General features: G+C 46.1%; 1 protein-coding gene across 1 annotated transcript; it reads right to left on the bottom strand.

The window, feature by feature from the left end:
- Positions 1–1,474: 1,474 nt before the first annotated feature.
- Positions 1,475–4,298, bottom strand: CARTPT (CART prepropeptide). Its single transcript, XM_054032399.1, has 3 exons — positions 3,948–4,298; positions 3,543–3,626; positions 1,475–2,848 (listed from the first exon to the last, which is right to left on the bottom strand). Exons 1-3 carry the CDS (start codon positions 4,089–4,091, stop codon positions 2,741–2,743), a joined length of 336 nt encoding a protein of 111 aa, XP_053888374.1. The 5' UTR covers positions 4,092–4,298; the 3' UTR covers positions 1,475–2,740.
- Between the last annotated feature and the right edge of the window lie 7,668 nt (positions 4,299–11,966).

Here is an 11,966-nt window from a genome sequence, read left to right as displayed (position 1 = left end):
TATCAACCAGTTAATTGACCAGTCCCCATCATTACATAGCACTCTGCCAATTTTTTGCACTTCGCCAAGCTCCTCCTGCTGTGACTGGCTAACCTCCTTCAGCGTAGAGAAGAGCTCCTGGCTGCATGCATCTCTGACCTCCGAGTCATCCTCTGCCTCGGGGTTCCCCTCCCCCTCCACATCCTCGTCCAAGATTTCCTCCTCCTGGTTTGGTCCACTCTGGACTGGTATGCGCGCCACCGAAGTATCCATAGTGGCCTTCGCTGTGGAAGTGGGGATTGCACCTGAGTATCGCATCCAGCTCTTTGTAGAACCAGCAGCTCATGGGCGCAGCACCGGAGCAGCGGTTTGCCTCCCGCACCTTGTGATAGGCATTCCACAGCTCCTTCACTTTGACTCTGCACTGCAGTGTGTCCCGGTCATGGCCCCTTTCTGTCATGCATCATGAAATCTGTCCATAGGTATCATAATTCCTACGGCTGGAGCGCAGCTGGGACTGCACGGCCTCATCTCCCCAAATGCTGATGAGGTCCAGCAGCTCAGCATTGCTCCAAGCACAGGATTGCCTGGTGTATGGAGCAGGCATGGTCACCTGGAAAGATGCACTGAGACCACTGAATACGTCACTGAGCAAAGACAAAGGGGAGTTTCAAAATTCCCAAGGAATTTAAAGGGTGGGGCTCACAGTTGGTCACCTAAGGGCAGGGCAGTAGAGTTCAAACCTATGACCAGAGAGGCAAGAACAGGCATTGTGGGACACTTCCCGGAGGCCAATCCCAGCCCTGTAATCAACCAGGGTGTCTATACTGGCACCGCAGTGCTGTAGCCCCAGCACAGAAAGCTGTACGCCTCTCATTGGGGTGGTTTTTTTTACAGTGCTGCAACTGCGCAGTTTCAGCACACTAAGTGGCTGGGCAGTGTGTACACCTCAGGAGTTACACCTAGGGTGACCAGACAGCAAGTGTGAAAAATCAGGATGAGGTGTGTGTGTGGGGGGGGGGGGCAATAGGCACCTATATAAGAAAAAGCCCCAAATATCAGGACTGTCCTTATAAAATTGGGACATCTGGTAACCCTAGTTACTGCACAGAAACTTGCCAGTGTAGTCTCCCAAGGTAAAGGAAGAATAATAACTGAGCTATTTGACTATGACATTCTGGCAAAATCATACACATTTGTTGGAATTTGAATAAAATTAATAAAATGAGGCTAAGCCTCAATTTGTACACAAAACTCACAGCAGAAATGTCTTTTTAAGTATCCAACTGTCCATTTTCACATGCAGTCTATGCCATTTGTGTGCACAATCATGGTAACTGACCTGCATTTTTGCAGATGGGAGCTCTGACAATGTGGTCCAAAATGTATTAATAATGCAGATATTACCAAAACAAAAGAAAGTTAAAATCTTTTACAGTTTACAAAAGAAATTCCTTGCAGTGCTTGTTGACAAAATTAAAACTTTTTCCAAACATTGTCCTTGTCACCATGATTTTATTAACGGAGAGTAAATAAAGGTTGAAAACACATTATGACTTTTTTGAAACATATAGGACACCTATGAAACATATAATAGAAGCTTTACATAAGTTTGTTATAGAAATATGTGAATAATTTGTCTTGTGTGCCTTTAAATAATTTAAACATTCTGCATCATTTGGTAATGAATCTAGACAGTTTCTCTCTACAGTAGCCCTGGGAAAGCAATTGATTAATCAGACAGGAAGATGTTACTATACCAGTGAGTCCTATCAATTTCATGCAAGATTTCCTCGAGTGTTTGATTAATATTGTAAGATTATCATTCTTAGATCTACAGGGTGGGTTAAATTCTACCCTCAAAGGCATGAACACTCTCCCACTGGCCCTTATGGAGTTGTATGTACTGAACTGAATGAAGATACTGGGCCAGAGTGTTTTTCACATAGAAGTGCCTCTGCATCACTAACGACAACTGAAGGATCCCCATATTTTCCAAGTTTTGCCCCTCACACTCATATACACCTTTGTGTTCCAAGTCAAAATGCAGTCACCCTTCTGAACAAGGAGGACTGGAGAAACCTCTGAAATCCACTGCTTATTTTTCCTGTGGAGTTGGTATTTTGCAATGAGGCACTTCCCACCCTGTAGGGAATGAGCATGCTGCATCCAAAGTGCTTCCATTCTTTCAACTGAGACACCAAAGCTGGGCTTTGATGATTCAGTAATACCCGCAGCAGCAGCTGCTAAATGGGTTGGTCAACAGAAGGGTGTTTCAGTACTGTTCTGTTAAGCTATAATGGTGATGTAGCCAATCATACAGTTTCCCTAGCATGAAGCAGACTTATAGACTGTAATGCAAAAAGGCAATAAACTAAAAACATCACTATGAATAATTTGTACATGCTGTATTATTTTGTCTTTGTTTCCCCCTCAGTTCATTTCTGGAAAAGCCTGTCATTTACAAGTGCTGTCTAGCTCTAATTTTCGTTAGGACATTCCACATACAAAAATACAATTTGCAAATATAAGAAACTCCTTTACACAGCGATACACACATTTTGACCGACAAAATTAAACAGAGAAAGCGAGTACAAATGCTGAACGTCAGACATGGCACTGCTCTGGCACCTTTAGAATGTCTAACTGACTTTCTCTGAATAACAAACCACAAGACGTTTTCTCCACTGTCTTCGGGTGAGCACAGGTATTACTTTCAGGCAAGGTCACTGGGTCCTTTTGTTGTTCCGTGGGGAATTCTTTATAAGCATTTCAAAAGAAAAGAGTTACAAGAAGTTCCTCTTGGACAGTCGCAGAGCTTCCCAATTCTAGCTCCTTTCCTCACTGCACACTGCTCGCCAGCGTCACACTGTAAATAGCAACAAACTCTTAGGGACAGGACAGAGCAAAGCAACCGACATGGTCAAGGTCTCAATTCCTGGTTATTTTTACAGCACCCGGAGGCGCTACAATAAATTATTTACTTTCAGCTACTAAAACATTTATCTCAAAGTTCCTCATTTTTCTTTAGAATTGCTTCAGTTTCCATCTCAGTTGTTTCGAGATAGGGTGAGAAACGTGACATTTACAGCAACAATGTTAAAGACTGAATTTGCCAGCAGTGGGAGCCAAACTAAGGCATTTTATGCTGCAGAAATTAAACAGAAGAGTTACGAAAAGCTGATCAACTCAATGAACTACAAAGGTATTTTCCCAGGAGAGAAGCAGCGCATTCCCAGCTTGAGAAGAGGGCACAGATCCTGATCTCAGTAACACGGGTGTAAATCTGGAGTGTCTCTACGGAAGGCACTGGACTTACTCCAGATTTACACCCTTACGCCGGTGTATTTGAGATCTGTATCTCCCCCACTGTTATCTTTCAAGTATTTATCTAATTCAGTTTCATGGTCTAGTCCAATGCTAAGGTGCTCCTGAGTTTCCAGATAAATAGCCTCAGTTGAATTTATCCTGCTGTCCCAATCGCTGTAGTGGGGAGAGCCCATTTTTGGCCTTGGAAACATTTGACAGAACCTGAGGCTTGGCTCGGATCTGAAATCACTCACCATGGGGACTTGGCCGAACTTCTTCTCGTAAACTGGGATCCTTTTACTTTTCAGCTTCTCCAGGACCTCCTGCAGCGCCTCGATCTGCAAACATACAAACGTTCAGCCCACCGGGGCGCTGCCCTCCGCGGACACAGAGCCGGGAGCCCCAGCGCCGAGCACCTAGCGCCTTAAGGCAGGCGCCCCGCTCCGTTTCCCGGAGGGCTGTCGAGACAGAGCTGGAGTGTCCAGCTCTCGGGCTACCTGGAGCCCAGATCCAGCGCTGCGGCTGCATGAAATACCCCCAGCTGCTCGGTACCTAGCGAGGGGGTTCGGGGAGGATCCCAGCCTGGGCTCCACCAGCCCTCGCCTCCCCGGGAGCCGTGCACATGGCTCGGCTGAGCTCCCCTGTGGGCGGGCACCTACCAGCTCTTTCTCGTGGGACGTGTCCTCCATGGTGGGGTAAAGGTCCAAGGCGCGAGGCTGCAGCTCCGGCTCCTCCTGGCCGCGGGCCCCGAGAAGCAGCACGAAGGTGGCGCTCAGGAGAGCTAGAAGCCGGGCGCTCTCCATGGTGCTGAAGCGCCGCGGAGCCGCCGGGCCCCTTCTTTATAGAGCGCGCGGGGGGCGTGGGGGGGGCACCTGTTGACAGAGCCCTTGCACCGCGCTACGTCAATGGCCCCCGCCCCGGAGAGGCTCCTGGTTGCAGGCAGTGACCTCAGCCTCCAGCAGGGCAGGGAAAGGGGACGGGAGCTTAGGGCAAGCGAACGAGCAGCTGCCTTAAACAGCAACAAGCCGATGTGTGTGCGCCAAGGGGCTGATCCCCCCAGCTATATGAGTTACCTCCTGATCCCCTGGAGCCCCGGGGGAAAGCGGAGCGGGGGTGGGGGAAGGGAATTGGATGTTGGGTTTTTCCGCTGAAGGAAAATTCAGATTTTTCAAAATATTTGTCAAAGTCCGTGGGTGGCTAAAGCAGCAGGCCCGTGTTAACGGCTCGGGGTTCCTGCCCACTAGTAGAACTACCCATGAAAGCTCTCATGTAATAGTAATACATACATGCTGCACAGAGCTTGTGTGTTGGTGCGGCTTTTATTCAAACACACTAGTCAAATACTCGTCAACACCTTACTATTTGGTGAATTCCATCATTGTTTAGGGAATAGCTTATTCAACCAATGTTTCCAGTATCGACCTGCTTCAGCAGTCAATGCTGTTGAAAGAATACATCAACATAAAGTTATGTTTTAATATGTTCCTTGTCCCTTACGCTAACTGCTCACCTCTAGTTTTAGTAATCTAATTTCTAAGATCACATTCCACATAGGGATAGATGAAACATTGACTAGCTGAGCAGCAAGGATAGGGGGAAATGGCAACTGATCAGAGTGAAAAACTAATGCAGCTCTGTGTAAGCTCCAAAGCTTGTCTGTCTCACCAACAGAAGTTGGTCCAATAAAATAAAATACCTCACCCACCTTCTCTCTAATATCCTGAAATGAATGGGGCTACAATAACACTGCAGAACACAATCCCATTTTATTGACAGGAACAGAGGCACAATGACAATGTCACCGTTGGTGCCAATTTGAGACACTTAGGACCTGATTTTTCAGAGTACTTAGCATTTTATAACACTTATGTTCAAAGTAAACCCAGCTATTGTCTTAAATTGCAGCTGTGTGCATGCTCAGCATTTGTGCAAATCAGATCCCAAGGTCTTGAGTTGAACAGCCATAAACAAGGAACATGCAATCAGTGAAAAGTTTAGTTTAAGTGACTTGATTGTCCAGCATCACATAGCAACTCTGTGGCAGAGGCAGAGATAGAATCCAATTCTCCAGACCAGCATTCAACTGCCTTACCCATAAGACCATCCTTTCTCTTCTTGCAGCCCCTGCATCATTCACTACACATCTTCTAACTTCGGCAACAAAAGAGTCAGGGATCCTATAGCCAAATGCCTCCAGCACTACTCAACCCTGATTCATCTCCAGAGGATGATCTATCAGCACACTGAATGAGACAGGGATCCTGTGGAAAAAATAGTATGTAATCATATAAAGGTCATATCATAATGCATATATACAAGGGGGCCAAACTAAAGTTGCATGAGCAACCTTAATTCAAGCAATTCCTAACTTTTAATTGACTTTGCAACCTTAATCTTTTAGTGTAGTTTTGTGTGAGAGATATTATTAGTGGCCAGAGACTCCAGTCAGTCTCAGGGCTCCATTTTTCTACAAGTCCCAAGATCACCTAGGAAGATGTGTGTAGGGGCCTGGACTAGATGACCTAGCAAGGTCCCTTCCAGTCCTACAATTCTACGAGTCTATGTGCCCTGCCACAAAAAGCTCACACCAAGAAAAGAAGCAACATGGTACATGTGTGGTAGGGGAGAAGGCTACAATTTTAAAGGATATTTGCTTTTTTCTGTTTGTTTTGAATATATAAATAATTTCCTCTATCCCTGACTGCCTCTCAACACAGTCTTCATTAATTGGCTGACTTCTTGTAGGATCTGCAGCAGACATGAGGATCCAGAGTATGGCTAGCACCTTGCCTATACCACTCCTGGGCGGGCATTCCCTGCACTAGCACATCAGCAGTTATAGCTTCTAAGAGGGTTTTGTGGGGTTGGGACATTGATTGTTGGTTGGAATGGGAAAAGCTAAGGCCTGGTCTACACTACACGGTTAAGTCCACACAAGGCAGCTTATGTCAACCTAACTGTGGATGTGTCTACACTTAAATTTCACTCCTGATGACATAAATGCCCTGCTACACCAACACAATAACACCACCTCCCTGAATGGCATAGAGTTAAGGTCAACGTAGTTAGCTCAACACAGTGTCAATATAGATACAGAGTTACTTAAATGGACTGCTACTGGCATGCAGGAGGTGTCCCACAATGCCCCCACCCTGGCCTCTCTGGTCACTGTTGGGAACTCTATTGCCGAGTGGCCAGGTGACCAGGGAACCACTCCTCCCCTTTAATGCTTTGCAAATTTTTGAAGTTTCTTTTCCTGATTTCCCAGCTTATGGAGAACACCTAGCAACTGACCATGCCAACTCCACGCTGAAGAAGCACTGCTACCTGTAGTACACAAGAGGTGTTGGATCTCCTCGGTCTGCGGAGAGAAGAGGCTGTGCAGGCACAGCTCCAATCCAGCCATAGAAATGTCAACATCTATGAGCAGATTGCTCAGAGCATGGAGGAGAAAGGCTACAAGAGGGACCAGCAGCAGTGCCGCTTAAAAGTCAAGGAGCTGCAGCAGGTGTACCAGAAGGAAAAGGGGACCAGCAATCAATCTGATGCAGAGCTGCAGACCTGCTGCGGAGACCTCACCACCACCCCTATCAACCCCATGGATACTTCGGAGGAGCTTGAGTCACAGGCCCTGCACCATAAACAGGAAGGAAGAGGAGTATTGGGACAGGTGGCCTAAGGCATCCAGATGTGCAGTGAGCCAGGACATGTTTTTGACCCCACCGCAGCCCAGCCAGTCCCAACAGTTGAGCGTGGGCGAGCCTGATGCTGGGGAAGGATGCAGCTTGCTTTTAAATTACAGGGATAGAACTCAAAGTAGCAGGTCACATCTGTTGATTACTGTTTTTACTTGTACCAGAAGAAGTAGTGAAACAACCAAGAGGTACAGTTCCTATCTCCTTTCCACAGTTTATGTGCACCAGGATGTCTGTGAATCCTCCATAGAGATCTCAATGAAACTTTCATGGAGGTAGTCTGCAATCTTCTATTAAAGGTTTCTAGGGAGGGCTGTCTTATTTCTTCTGCCATGGTAGGACACTTTCCCATGCCACTAAGCGATTACTTCAGTCGGCACCATTGGAGTATACCTGCTAGCAGTATATGGTCCCAGGAGGCACTGTGACAACAGCAGAAGCTCTGTCTCTGTCATCCTCAGACGTGAGATATCAGCCGAAATCACCATTGCCCATAAAAAACTGTGCCTTTATTCAGTTTCTTTGACGTATACACATACACTCAGGCCTGTGAGCTATTCCCTCCTCATTTTTCCAACACCACCCAAGCTTACAACTGGTGTGGATGAAGGGGAGTGAGTTCAGCATCCTAAGTTTCAATTTCTGTCATGAATACACTGACCTCTGTTCGATGCATCATTAGCTGCTGGCGTTGTTGCTTTGAAGGTCTCCCTCTCCACACCAGTGGAATGCCTGAAACAAATGAGGAGAAAGATGAGGACTCGGGATGATGTGTTCCAGGAGATCCTGCAAGCCAGTGCTGCATCAGAGAACTAGCACAGGGCTTGGAGGTTCACCCTTGCAGACAGCATGGACAGGGATAGAGTGAAGAGGAGAAAGGCACAAGAAAAGGAGAGGGATGTGCAGCAGGAGATGCTTGCCCTTTTCGGGCAGCAAACAGAGATGCTGCAGACTCTGGTGGACCTGTATGTTCAACAGTCTTAGACTCACCTCCCTCTGCAGCCCATAGAGAATTCCATATCAGAACCTCCTTGCACCCCACCCCACTCAACCTTCCAAATGGCATCAGAGATTTCTGCACTACCCCCAACCACGCTACCCCAGGGGACATTAAGTGCCCAGACACTTACCTGTGAAAGACATGGTTGGTGTATGTGCATCTGAAATGGAAATAACTGTTCTTTCCGCTTCATAAATTCTCTTCTCTTAATTCATCAAATTATATTAAGTTATAATTTTTATTTTATTTTATAAAATGTTATATTTTGAAACATAATTCATCTTTATTAGTTTACAACATATGCGGGCTGGTACTGAGTAGGTATAACACCCACCAATTTCCTATAACTTCATTTTATAAGTTCTATAACAACAGCATACACTGACAATATTAATTGGTGCACTGGCAATGTTACACACACACACACACACACACACACACACACACACACACACCACTGCAAGGTTCATACTGGTCTGAAAAAGAGCAAGGCCAGGTAGAGCGCACTCTACAGCAACACATACTACTCTGGCTCACTATTAAAATGATCTTTCAAAGCCTCCCTGAGCCGTTAAGCTCTTCTTATAGTCCTGGAATCTGGCTGTTCACAATCAGCAGACAGCTGGTGAACTAAAATCCCTGCTTGCAGCTTTCTGAACATCCTGTGTTCTTAAAGATGTGCATATTCTGTACCTACCCTGACTAGCCCTCATTGATGTCGGGAAAGCATCCCCAGTGATCCACCAGCACTTGTATTACATGGAAAAGTAGTAGTTTCTGTTGATGTACTCTGCAGCAAGCAGGTCTGGTGCTAAAATAGGGATACACATGCTATCTATCACCCCGCCACAATTTAAGAAGCCCACTGCTGCAAAACCATCCACTATGTCCTACACATTGCCCAGAGTCAGAGTCCTGTATAGCAGGAGGTGATTAATGGCCCTGTACACTTGCATCACACCAACCCCAGCAGTCAATTTCCCAACTCCAAATTGATTCCTGGCTGATCAGTAGCAATCTGACATTGCAAGTTTCCACAGTGCAATTGCCACTCACATCTCAACTGTCCATGCAGCTGTCATTTTGGTGGCCCTGCGCTGGAGCGAGTTCAGCATACAGATCCAGGAATGTGGTCTTGCACATCCGAAAGTTCTGCAGCCACTGCTCATCATCCCAAGCCTGCGTGACAATGAGATCCCACCACTCAGTGCTTGTTTCTCAGGCCTAGAACTGGGCTCCACTATCTGCAGCTGCTCCATGAATGCCGCCAACAGCCTTGAATTGTTTCTCTTTATATAGCACAGGCATCTGGCTTCCAAGGAATCGTCATGTTCCCCATGGCTCCTCTTGCAACTCTGTAAATACTGCAGGATCAAGTGCAATGTTCTCACAATGCACATCACTATAGTGCAGAGCTATGCAGGATCCATGCTTCTGTCAGAGAAGGCTGGAAGGACACGTGGGTTTGCAGGGATTTTGAAAGGAGGCACAAAATATTGTGGAATAGAGAACCCTTTATTATGGGAAGTTGAACCCAGGGTGCCAGTCACCCCTGCATGGCTGGTTTCAGCCCCATGAGGGATTGCTAAAACTTCCCCAAACACTGAATGGTGGCAAGCTGCACAGTGGAATAGCTGCCCACAGTGCACTGCCATTTGCGTCGATACAAGCACTCCTGGTGAGGACGCACATCACCTACACAAGGAGCATAGTGTGGACACTTACAAACGATGTAATAACTGCAGTGGCTGTATGCCGACATAACTGAGGTCAACATAATTTTGTAGTGTAGACATCGCCTAAGTTAATGAGTTGGGTAATGGGCAGCCTCAGCAGCATCTCCATAGCCTGCGACTACGGTGCCATCAGTGTATGCTCTGTAATTAATAGACTTTCTGCCACATTTAAAGACTTACCACCTCTGCTCACTGGCCCCTGAGAGGTAGCTGCCCCAGGGGTGGAGGGCTAGTGTAGACAGAAGAAAGATTTTAAAATGGAACTAATAGTGGTGGCTAGGGCGTCAGTTAGGAACAGCCTACAAAAAGAGAGTAAACAAATATAATAGAAAAATAAGAGGCACAAACCCTAGGGTTGTATTTTTCAAAAGAAGAGAAATATTAAAGGGAGCACAGAGAGTTATGGTTTGACTGGGAATTTATAACATATTTTAAGTCAGTTAAATGATTCAGAACCATTAAGTCATACTCATTGCTTGCTGATGTAACTGCATGATCTCATTACTGTTCCTTCTTTGCTCTCATGCTCTTGTTTGCTTGCCACATTTATTTGAGTCTGGTTTTTCCCTGCTCTTTGGAGCAGGGACTATGTCTACATGTGTGTTTATACAGCACCTATTAGCATTCCCAAGAGAAATCTGCAGTACAGTTGAAATACGCAATGTTGTAGTAGTTGATTTGGTCCCAGGATATTAGAGAGACAAGGGCAATGAGGTAATGTCTTTTATTGGGCCAACTTCTGTTAGGTCTGGTCTATACTACCCGCCTGAATCGGCGGGTAGAAATCGACCTCTCGGGGATCGATTTATCGCGTCCCGTCGGGACGCGACAATCGATCCCCAAATCGGCGCTCTAACTCCACCAGCAGAGGTGGTAGTAAGCGCCGCCGACAAAAAGCGGCAGAAGTCGATTTTGCCGCCGTCCTCACAACGGGGTAAGTCGGCTGCAATACGTCGAATTCAGCTACGCTATTCACGTAGCTGAATTTGCGTATCTTAAATCGACTCCCCGCTGTAGTGTAGATGTACCCTTAGTGAGAGAGAAGTTTTTGAGCTCTTCTTCAGGACTGGGAAAGGTATTCAGTGTGTTGCACCTAAATACAAGGTAAAACAGTTGGTTAGCATAAGTAATTAACACATATTTCAAGGGATCATTCAAGGTGAAGTGGCCCATTAACACCTCTCCAGTCATTGGGAGAGGAGGAGGAAGTAGGGGGCCGTTAGTGGGTTATACATCAGCTTCACCAATGGAATCCCACAGACAACTATATACAAGAAAGCCACGGATCACCCACTTACCTTCGAAGATCCAGTAACCAGCTAAACACATCAAGTAATTTGATATCTATCCCAGGCCCTTGGATACCACAAACATGCTCAGAGAAGAAAGTCCGGGATATACACCTTAACACACTTAAAACCACCTTCACCAAACAAGGACACTCCACCAGAGAAGTAAATCACATCAAGGAACAGGTCACCCAAATACCCTGAGAGAACCTACTTCAATACAGAAAAACCCACTCCGACCACACACTCATAGTTGTCACCTACCACCCCACACTGGAACCCACACGGGGTATGATCAAACATCTACAATCCATACTCGATGGGAACCCCATCCCGAAAGAAATCTTTCCTGAACCCCCACTTCAGGCCTTCAAACAACCCCCAACCTCTCCAAGCTAATCATCAGATGCAAGCTTCCCTCAGACCAAGACACACCAACTCAAAGCAGCACCTGACCCGGCTAGAACAATAGATGTAAAACCTGTAGACAAAACTTCACTGCTACAATAATCGACACCTCCCATAACACACCTTTTAAGATCTCTAGGTTCTACACAGAACATGAGCCTATCACAACATGAGCCTATCATCCAGTGCACTAAATGCCCCAACAACAACTATGTGGGCAAACGAGACAATCACTACGCGTTTGAATGAACTCACACAGAAAAATGATAAAAGACAAAAACACCCTATCACCTGTGGGTGAACATTTTCCACAGAGCGATCACTCTATATTTGACCTATCAGTCCTCATCCTCAAAGGAAACCTGCACAACACTTTCAAAGACAAGCCTGGGAGTTTAAATTCATAACTTTTCTAGACACTGAAAATCATGGACTGAATAGAGTCACTGGATTTATGGCTTCTGACAACAATCTATAACACACTAACAACCCTCCCAGCATCTCTCCCCATGACTTGTCTACACTTACAATGCTGCACCTGCACCGCTGT

Source organism: Malaclemys terrapin, chromosome 6 (assembly GCF_027887155.1).
Source record: "Malaclemys terrapin pileata isolate rMalTer1 chromosome 6, rMalTer1.hap1, whole genome shotgun sequence".
In the NCBI taxonomy this organism is placed as follows: domain Eukaryota; kingdom Metazoa; phylum Chordata; order Testudines; family Emydidae; genus Malaclemys; species Malaclemys terrapin.
Note: the sequence above shows the minus strand (reverse complement) of the source record. Positions and strands in the feature narration are given on the sequence as shown.

Coding starts and splice junctions, on each gene's coding strand:
- CARTPT (XM_054032399.1), bottom strand. CDS start 4,091: ATGGAGAGCGCCCGGCTTCTAGCTCTCCTGAGCGCCACCTTCGTGCTG. Junction 3,627..3,947: donor CGTCCCACGAGAAAGAGCTG/GTAGGTGCCCGC, acceptor GTATGTTTGCAG/ATCGAGGCGCTGCAGGAGGT. Junction 2,849..3,542: donor AGTTCGGCCAAGTCCCCATG/GTGAGTGATTTC, acceptor TGCTATTTACAG/TGTGACGCTGGCGAGCAGTG.